Source organism: Dinoponera quadriceps, unplaced genomic scaffold (assembly GCF_001313825.1).
Source record: "Dinoponera quadriceps isolate SergipeBrazil2010 unplaced genomic scaffold, ASM131382v1 scaffold827, whole genome shotgun sequence".
Lineage (NCBI taxonomy): Eukaryota > Metazoa > Arthropoda > Insecta > Hymenoptera > Formicidae > Dinoponera > Dinoponera quadriceps.
In genome coordinates this window covers 144305-154756 of record NW_014554941.1, presented here as the reverse complement: position 1 = coordinate 154756, position 10452 = coordinate 144305, and the positions used below count along the sequence as shown (strand labels likewise).

The 10452-nt window shown below is 31.2% G+C and overlaps 1 protein-coding gene across 13 annotated transcripts in view; it reads left to right on the top strand.

The window, feature by feature from the left end:
* LOC106742667 (glutamate-gated chloride channel) overlaps positions 1 to 10452 on the top strand; it is a 101097-nt gene that overhangs the window by 58501 nt on the left and 32144 nt on the right. For all 13 annotated transcript variants that reach the window (XM_014615848.1, XM_014615841.1, XM_014615844.1 and 10 more), the window contains 3 exons: positions 2500 to 2720; positions 7323 to 7405; positions 7544 to 7684. In XM_014615848.1, coding sequence (XP_014471334.1) covers positions 2500 to 2720; positions 7323 to 7405; positions 7544 to 7684 — 445 coding nt within the window. The remainder of the gene's footprint in view (positions 1 to 2499; positions 2721 to 7322; positions 7406 to 7543; positions 7685 to 10452) is intronic.

The window sequence follows — 10452 nt, the reverse complement described above, 5'->3', positions numbered from 1 at the left end:
ATTGAAGGAGAATATTTGCGTCAATAATATGTGTTATAGTAACCCAAAAATCCTCTATAACTTAAATCGCTGCAAAGCATTCGAACTTTTGTCAACCTTGTTGCTGATTTGTTTGAACTGTTCATTATTCAAATAATTAAAATTAATTATTTTATAAATGTGATACTATATTTATTATATGATATCATATAACTTATCCGAATTATCTCTTATAACATATGTTACAATATTATGTTTTTTTTTTATTTTTAGCTAATTTGTTAAAATATTTTATTATTTAAACAAATAATTTTGCAAATTTGTCTTTATATTCATAATCAATGATTCAAAATACTCCTATATCTTGCATTAAATTTTGTTTTTATGTATTATTAGTGTACTTATTAATGATAGAAGGGAGAAAATTGAAAAGGCATTAACTGTCTAAAATCATTTATGGGCAAAAATGGAAAAACATAATGACATGAAATATTTTTCATAGTTCTATATTTATGTCAAATTTGGAAAAAGGAATACACTTTTGGTATATTTATTTATCAGTACTTTGAATACTCTGAGAATTTGTAAGGAATTATGAGTATTTTGTTAGTTACAATTACTTCCTGTGACTGCGTTTAAAAGATGCTTGTGTTATTTTCAGTGCTTTGTGTGTGCGTTATCATAACTGGAAATTTTTCAGAAATAAATGATATCTCGATATAAAATAAAAATAATAGTGACACTATTGACGTTTCATTGAATCGTGAAAATATGATTGAACTGGACTTTTTAAAAAATTGTTACTTAGATATATAGATAGATATTGTCATTATTATTCTTCTATGGGATTATAATTCTCTTATATATATAATTATATAGAACATAGAACTATATGTATTAATGTAAATTCTTTTCACAATCCTTTGGAAATTGAAAGAAACTTATTTCATTTGTCCACAAATATTTTTGCATGTAGCAAATGTACACGAGATACTACCTTTTGCATTCATTTTATATTACGATTATAGTATAAATATTTTTAAATGTGTTACACATTCAGCTGTGCTGTCTCACACGCTGGTATTGCTATAATACTCCGCTATATTCTTGATTGTATAGTTAACGCATGTACAGAAGAAAATCGAACCCTCAGTTTCCTAGCACTGTCGCAACTGTATGTAGTTAAACTGTGTTATTACTTTATAATCTATAAATTTGATTGTATATAATTCTTTCCTTATTCTATATGATTTTTGTGCAATTGTAGATTCCTGTCTTCTTTTATGTAGTTGAAAGCTAAATGTATTTTAATTACTTCAGTTGGAAGAGAACTGTTTTCCAGTAAACATCAACTAACACAGTAACATTATATCAATATTATAATTTCCCACTCAACGTAATTATTATACAAGGTGGTTTCAAAATCCGGAAACAGCCAATTATCTCCGATATAATTGGTTTTATAGAGAAATATTTGAGGCAAATTTTATATTATTAAAAAAAAATTATACTTGATGGCAGTATCTCTTGCCCTTGAAATAATCTTGGAATGATCTGTCAAGATTTTAAAAAACTTAAGTAGAAATCCCCACTTTTATTATAGATTTTGATAACTGACACCAACACCTTTTCAAAAGACTATGATAATATATAATTTGGATTTTAAGTTAAAAACCTAGAAGGCTTAAATGGTGACTTGCCGCCAACGTTACCTAATAGACATCGGAGGTTGTTTGGTCCGACGTTACCTATTATGTGGTCCTGAAAAGAGCCGATCGTACAATTTGGCCTATTGTATGATCTAAAAAATCTTCCCGCAATATCCATCGGATAACGCTGATGCAGCAACGTTTAATCTTTTTAGTTTCTAAACTAAAGATCTGAATGAGACATTATCATAGTGTTTTGAAAAGATCATGACATGCGTTATCAAAATCTGTAATAAAAAGTGAGAGTACTCATTTGTCTTTTAAGGTTATCTTTACTGGTTATTCTAAGGTCATTTTAAGAAGAGAGATATTACCGTTCAGTATAATTTTTAATAATGCAAGTTTTGTCTCAAAGATTTTCTCCAAAAATAATACGAATTATTTTAGGCTTTTATGCCATCCTATATATAACATATGTTGTACGTAATATAAATAGTTATATTGTTGAACGGTAAATTATAATATTGATGTAACGTTATCTTTAGAGTTGGTTTATTGGATATTTTGTATTTCTCTTTCCGTTCATAAACACTATTCCTCTTAAATTCATAAAATATACATCCGTTGATATGAAATAATTTTATATAAATACTTCAAAAAATTCTCAGGAATTCCAATCATGGAATTCCAATCATGTAATTTCCTGGATCATTCTTATAATATTCTTTTATGAATTCCTAAATAAATATAATTCAGGAAAAGAGAAAGCTTTAGGAACACTTAAAAGATTCATCGTGCTATCTGGGTTGTATATAATTTTGAAATTAAGTAAAAGCCAGTTCATATCTTGATCGTCCTTTTGCTTTCACAGAAATACGAAGTGGAATTTCTACTGCAGCAACAATGGTACGATCCACGATTGCGTTATAACAACAAAACCAGATATGAATTTTTAAATGCGATTCATCATTACGAAGATATTTGGTTACCGGATACATATTTCATAATGCATGGAGATTTCAAGGATCCTATCATCCCCGTTCACTTTGCTTTACGGATATACCGTAACGGCACCGTCAACTACCTTATGCGGTACTTGTATATTGATATATTTTATACGCAAACTAGATGAACATACAAAAATAAGAAAGTATTATCGTGAGAAACTTTAAGAAATACTTTCACCAGCCTTTATATATGAGGGTGGCTTGAAGAGTAACTTGGTATGATATCGAAGACAATAGTTCTAGTTTCATAGAGTATATTTGCTACATAGAGTATACTTTATTTTCCAACATAATCCCTTCGAAACTCAACGCACCCCCTTTAACATTTCTTTAAGTTTTCAATTCCCTTCCGGAGGTGGGTTTCTTCGAAATTCTTAAAATAGTCATTTACGATTTTTATCGTTTCTTCATTCGACTCAAATCTCTTTTTAGTCAGGAAAATTTTAAGTTTCGGAAACGAATGGAAGTTCAAAAGAAACTAAATCAAACGAATATGGTGGATGCGGGAGAATGTCAAACTTCAACTCGGCCAATTTTTGTTGGACGGCAACGCTTGAATGCGCCGGTGCAATGTCATGATGAATCAACATTTTTTTCTTGACCATTTTGGGACGTTTCCCCGCTATCGCTTCTTTTAACTTCTTCAAAAGTGTTTCGTAATATTGCCCGTAAGTAACGGTTTTCCTCTTCTCAATGTAGTCGATCAGGAGAATTCTTTTCACATCACGAAAAACTGCCATCATCTTCCCAATCGACGATCTTCATCTTTTTCGAAATCGTTTCACCTCGTTTAATCCACTGTTTGGATTGCTGTTTGATTTAGGTGTATAATGGTGAATCCAAATTTTATCACAAAACGCCGCATGAAATCTGTTAGATTCTTCTTAAACACTTCCAAATAATCGGCTGATGTTGGCATATGAACTCGTTTTTGTCCTGCAGTAAGCAAATCCATCTTGTGGAAAGTTCTTTTAAATATTTAATTCATTATGCAAAATGAAATGAATTCGCTCAGTTAAAATGCTCACGGCCTCTGCTATCTCGCGCATTTTTACTCGCCCGTCGGACAAACCATATCATGGACTTCATTGATATTTTTTGGCGTAATAGCTGTTTTCGAACTTTCAGAATATGGTGCATCTTCGATACTTATTCTGCCAAGTTTGAATTCATTTATCTAAAGTTGAACGGTTTCATATGGAGGACATAAGTCATCTAATGTAGGAAAAATCCTTTCATAGATTTCCTTCGCTGTTTTTTCTTCCAAAAAAAGAATTGAATCACACCTCGAATTCCAATTTTATCCATTTTGCACTATTGTTTGAAACGCTTATATTGAAATAACTATCAAATAAAGAATTAAAGGCGGAATGATATGAAATATCGCGGGTTATTACAAAAAAAGGAACTACACGACCATATATATAGTTATTGCTCATGACCTCTAAGAGTATCCGAACCAAGTTACTTTTCAAACCATCCTTGTATATATATGTGTGTATATACATAGATATATATTTATATTTATATATTTATATATTTATAAATTTATATAATTATATATTTCTGTATTTACATTCATATACACAGTGTATATAAAAAATGAAAGTCAATCATTCGGGAGGTGATTGGGGACCTAAAAACAGAAAAAAGTTAATATGAACATAAGTCCAGAAATGCGTTGTTTTCAAGTTATCACCCTTTTTATGTTGGTTCCAAATTGCTTCGTTTTCGAATTTTTTGTCAAAATTGAAAGCTTTTATGAGTTTTATAACATAATTGAAGTCCAATAAAAGTTGTGGGCTGCTTTAACACTACCCAGGGTGCACGTGGAGGTGCAGCCCGCTTAAGGATGCTCACCAAGGGATATTAAAATGAGCTGTATCTCCACGTGGTGCATGCTGAGTATTGCTAAAGCAATCTACAGTTTTTATTAGACCTTAATTATGTTATAAAATTCATGAAAACCATCTATCTTTTCAATTTTAACAAAAATATTCGGAAGCATAATAATTAGGAATTTCAATATAAAAATGGCGATAACAGAAAATAACGCATTTTCGGACCTATGTTCATATTAACTCTTTTCTTTGTTTTTGATTTTTCTTTGATTGGGTTTCCAATCATCTCCTAAGTGATTGACTTCCACTTTTGAAACACCCTATATATGTGTATAAGGGTAACTATTTGGATTGTGTCTAAAGTAAACAGTTATATTTCCCTTCTTCGATTTCGGTGGTTATTTAACTAATTAGGTTCCGGTCCTTGAGACCTGTCAATTTTATTTGAACCGTTGTACAAGCCGATTTACCAGTGTCAAAATGAATGCTCTAAACATCAAAGAAAGAGTTTTTCTTATCGAATGCTTTTTCAATAGAAGCGAAAATTATATTGAGACATATTGTGCATTGCGTACAAAATATAGATCTAAAAAAGTTTCAAGCAAAATTATATTCAGAAGGTATACTTCTTCTCTAGAATCGTGCCAACATAATCTAACTTACACATTATACTGGTGATCTAAGATTCTATTCATTTTTCGATATTCTTTCGTAGGATTATTAATCATTTTAGTATAAATGGCACTTTAAACGATTGTAAACAAGATTTACCTGATCCATCTCATACCATTATATCAGACGAAAAAATTGATGACATCAGAGCATATTTCGAAGAAAATCTAAATTCCTCGATTCGTAAAGCTATACGCCATAGATTTGAAGCAAAAAACTCTCCGAAAGATTATGAGAAACGTCACCGAACTGCATCCATAGAAAAGAGGATTAGTAAAGAAATTTCATTTTATGCAAGATGGCGTGACCACACATCGTATTCACGATGTGTTTAAATCGATACATAAAAAGTGTATGATAGCAGGATGATTGGGTTAGGATACCTGAAATTTATTTATAGAGGTCTCATAGTTCATGAAACAGTCTCTTTATTCACCAGACTTGAACCCTTGCGATTTTTTTCTCTGGAGATACTTCCAAGACAGTTATGCTAAACCTCAAAATACCGAAAAGTTAATAGATAGTTTTTAACTAAAATGTACTCGCAGCATTTCTACAACTATGTTAGACAATATATTTGAAGGTTTTCGAAAACAGTTATAATTCTGTGCCGATTCCGATGGACAACATTTTGAAAAGATATTCCATTAGTTTAAGGGCGCAAGTACATTTTTGCCCCTTTTTTAATAACGTAATTAAATTAATAAAATATATTTATTTTATACTTATAGAAATAAAATTTGACAAGTTTTTTCTACAAAATGACGTTTCATTAATTTTATTCGACTTTCTTATTGCGAAGTAATAACCATTTACTTTAGATACAATCCTAATGGCCATCCTGTATATATATATTCAATATGTCAGATAGTTAATATGTTTCGTTTGCCTTGTATTTATATAAGGTGGCCGAAACTTTTCCGCTAAGTGCTCGTATGAAGGTAGAACGGATTAAATTGAACAAAAAAGATGTACCATTGTGCAAAATTCGCAATAGTTAATGAAGATTTAATTAATCTGTATGAGCCAAAGTACGCACGGAAACCGGTAAATCGGACTCCGCAATCATATAAAGGAAAAATAGTTTTGACCAGCATACGATCCTGCAATACGCGCCTCGCAATACTGCACTCACTATATATGTAGTAGTAATATTCCGTGTCCTACGAAATGGGGAATTTACATTATATCGAATACGAGTTAATTCGACTAGAATCGAAAAATGTAATAGCACAACCATTCAGTAACTTCAAGGTTCATGACAACTCGATGTTGCCCTTTGTATTTTTCGGCCCTAATAGAATTAACTTGTATTCGATTAAACGTAAACTCCTATGATAACTCCGATGAGCAGAGCAACGCGGCGAGCAGCGATTGTGACATAGGACCACACGTCGGTTGAAGCCATTTTTTTTGTATATGCATACAAAGTCCGGCTTAACATTTCCCGTATGCTTATTGATAATATAGATTAATTAATTTCTCATTAACCCTAGAATATTTCCTGCGAGTCCCGATTTCATCATACTGGGTATAAAGTACCCAGCTACTTTCAACTATTAATAACTCTTCGAAAAGTGGATATTTATTATACTTAATTTAAACACTAAAATGTCAGAAACGTGTCTGTGTTATTGTATTTATGATTAAGGTTTAAAAAAATTTAATTTTAGAAAAAGCCTGAATATAAATTTCGTAATCACAAAAACGCTATATGCTTCAAGAAATAACAATTTTTCGTAAAGCTGTATTGTATAAAAGGAATGGTGACTTTTTGAAGATAAAGGATGTAACTTAAAAAAAATAAGTAACAATGATATGACGTAAAAGCACTTGTATCACATATGGATGTAACACACGCAAAACTATGCAGCATGGGGAACTATGAAGGGAAAACAGAAGTTTTTTCCCCTCCAATTCCGATTCTTCACTTACTTTTCATTATATGAAAACGGCGGCCATTTCAGCAATTCCCGCCGTTTCCATATAGTGCATTTAATAATTCAGCAGGAGTGCGGTACACCCAAATGTGGTATTCTAGGGTTAACTATTGCGAATTTTGTATAATAGTACATAACTGTTCTGTTCAGTTTAACTTGTTCTACATTCATGTGAGCGTTTGGTGGGAAAATTTCGGACATCCTATATACATAGGTTACTATACCATTTTACAGGCGTCACCTTATCCTATCCTGCCAGGGTAGACTTAATATCTTCCCCTTTGACGACCCATTGTGTTCATTCGCGATTGAGAGCAGTGAGTATCGAACTTCCAGCTTTGAAGTCATATAGCTTTTTTTATAAGCGTTTTACGAAAAACAAAATAAAAAGATAATTATATTAGCCTAAGCTTTGACAAATATGGTTTACGCGAAACCATTTTTCTATTTTTCAGTATCGTACGAACAGACAGCGATTACATATGTGTGGAAGAACGATGAGGGTACGTTGCGAAAAAGCCCAAGCCTAACGTCACTGAACGCGTATCTCATTAAGAACCAAACAATCACATGTCCGATCAAAGTGAGCTGGCGAGGTAAGTGAAACAATTGATCGCATGTTTTCGTAAAACTCCTCTTAAAAATCCTCTTACAAAGAAAACTCGTTTCGTCAAGTGATGACATATGCATCTTACTGAAATGCTATTAGATGCACTCTGCAATATGCGTTTTCATCTCTTCGTATTATTCATTTTGAATTATCAAATTTTAATTCCTCCGTGTCGTTTTGCTCTTCCCTGTCTATTAAGTAAAAGCATTTATTTTAATACATTCCTAATCCTGCAAACTTTTATCGTTTCAATCATTAAATAAAAATAAAATCGAAATTCCAATACAGAAAAAAGTTTTTTTTTATTTTAAAGTTGTACTTTTTAGTTACAATATCCTTATTAATTTTCATGATTTTATATTTTTTATAAAATAATTATTTTATTTATCAAAGTAAAGAAGCAAGAATTTTCCAATTATATTGATGTTCGTAATACAATGAACAATTAATTATTCATGAAACAATTAAACCGNTCTTGTTCAGCCACTTGATGAACGGATTGAGCTTGCAGGAGCACTCGAAGGAATTGCCGGAGAAGTCGACGGACATCTCGCGGTCGTGCCTAGCGAGATTGTCCATGGTATGTAGATCGCGTTCGAGCACCTTGGCGAACCTGTTCCGCCGCAGATCCAGGAAGCGCAGGTGGTGCAGGCACGACAGATTGAAGTGCAGCGCGCTCAGGGCGTTGTCGCCGAGATAGAGGTCCATGAGATTCGGCAGGTCGCAGAACACGTTGGCATCGCGGAACTCCGAGATCTCATTTTGCTCCAGGTGTAGTTTTATGAGACGCGTCAGGTTGCTGGGGAGATTGTCGTAACAGGAATTATTTTTAGAATATTAGACATAACATCCTAATAATATTCTAGTATTATTATTTAATATTATTGTAATATTATATTTTTTAAATATTCCATTCTATATATTATGTGTATGTATTTTTCTATTTCATTATTATTATTTTTTAATATTCTAAGAACATTTTTCCAATATGCCAAGAATATTATATGAAGTGGACATATAGCATCAATAGGACGTTCATAAAAAACAGCATATATACTATTATATAATATTAACAAATATTACATAACATTCTTAGAATATTATAAAAATATTATTTTAATATTTAATAATATTTGTATAATATTCTAATAAGTATGATATAATATTAAAGGAATATTACGCGCTTATAGGATAGTGATTTTAAGCATTCAGAGATTGGTACATTTATTGTATATCACAAATAAGTTTTCATATAAAAATATAATTCTATCAAAACGTTTGTCTTTCTTCTAGAAATAAATAAATATATGACTTTATTTTAAACAAATCATTAATAAGACAGTAATTAGACTGAAGTACCTGAGTTGTTGCATCCTTTGAATTTTTGCTCCATTTTATGGAATAGTATGATACTGGATAATTTTATGGAATAATATGATACACCGTCGTTTTTATTAGTGAGGCTTTACATTCGGATCATTAAATCCGATGGGCATTGCCAAAAAAGCGCCCTTAATTCTATTTGTCGTCTATCCATAAATGTAATTACAGAAGTGGCGAATTTGTTTTGCGATATCATCTACGTAGCATGAATTTTACTTTTTGATTTTTATTTTAGTTAATCGTTGAAACAACAATTTTGATAGGTATATTTTGACCTACCAATCTTAAATTTAATCTTAATTTCATCGTTATTATTGTTTTTGTTATCTACTTTAATCTCACTTACTCGGGAACGATTAATATCGTTGACGATTTTTATGGAGCACTTGATTTTAATGAGATATGTCTACAAGGTAAGTTTGCACGCATGGATATTACGTAGCAACGTATGCTGTACTCTATTCTGTTATGTGAAACACGTGACACGCTTAATTTCTTAATACTTTGAGCAAGATTAAAGCGTAGTTAGCGCTTTTATTTGATTATTTTTTCTTCAGCAGGAAAAGCATTTTATTGGGGTTATAATATGGCGTTTTTTCACGCATCATTTTATATTTACGCGATCGATATCATTAATAACTATGTATACTTCCTCTTATTTCGAAATAGCGCAAATATTTATACACAACCTCCAATCTATATATTATACAAGGACCCGCTACAAATGGCCATCTTTTATTTTCTAAACTAAAAAATAGATAATAAATAAATATTATATTAAATGGCTTGAAATAAACTCCATTGTGAGCATGGTGGTTGTCCATAAAAATTATTTTAATTAGAGAACAAAATATATATCTAATTTTTTTACGATAATATGAATATTTCGATGTAATGAAAGTTGTAGAGCTATTTATAACAAATACACCGATGTACGATATAACGGAATTATTTTATGAGTTCTACAAGTTTTATCAAGATTGTAAAAGTTTACGAATGGTTACTACTTTTATCTTTTTGCCCTGCCGTGTGACCAACTACCAACTCATATATATTACCGATTGAATTTTCTTGATATACTAGAACAATACAAGCACGCGTTACACACGCGCTATTTAGTTAATTACCATTACACGGAAATCTTAATTTGTATAACTGAAGTAAGATAATATATGTACAAAAAATTACATCTCCTCAATCAAAAAGATTCATTTGAATATTCAACTATATTAAAATTTGGTTAAAATAACTGTGAACAGTTGATTGAGTAAATAACGTAAATCTCTATAACAGAATATTTCCCCTTAATCTGTCCAAACAACAAAGGAAATTTAATTGCACTAATAAAATTCTTTTCCCGTTTAATACACA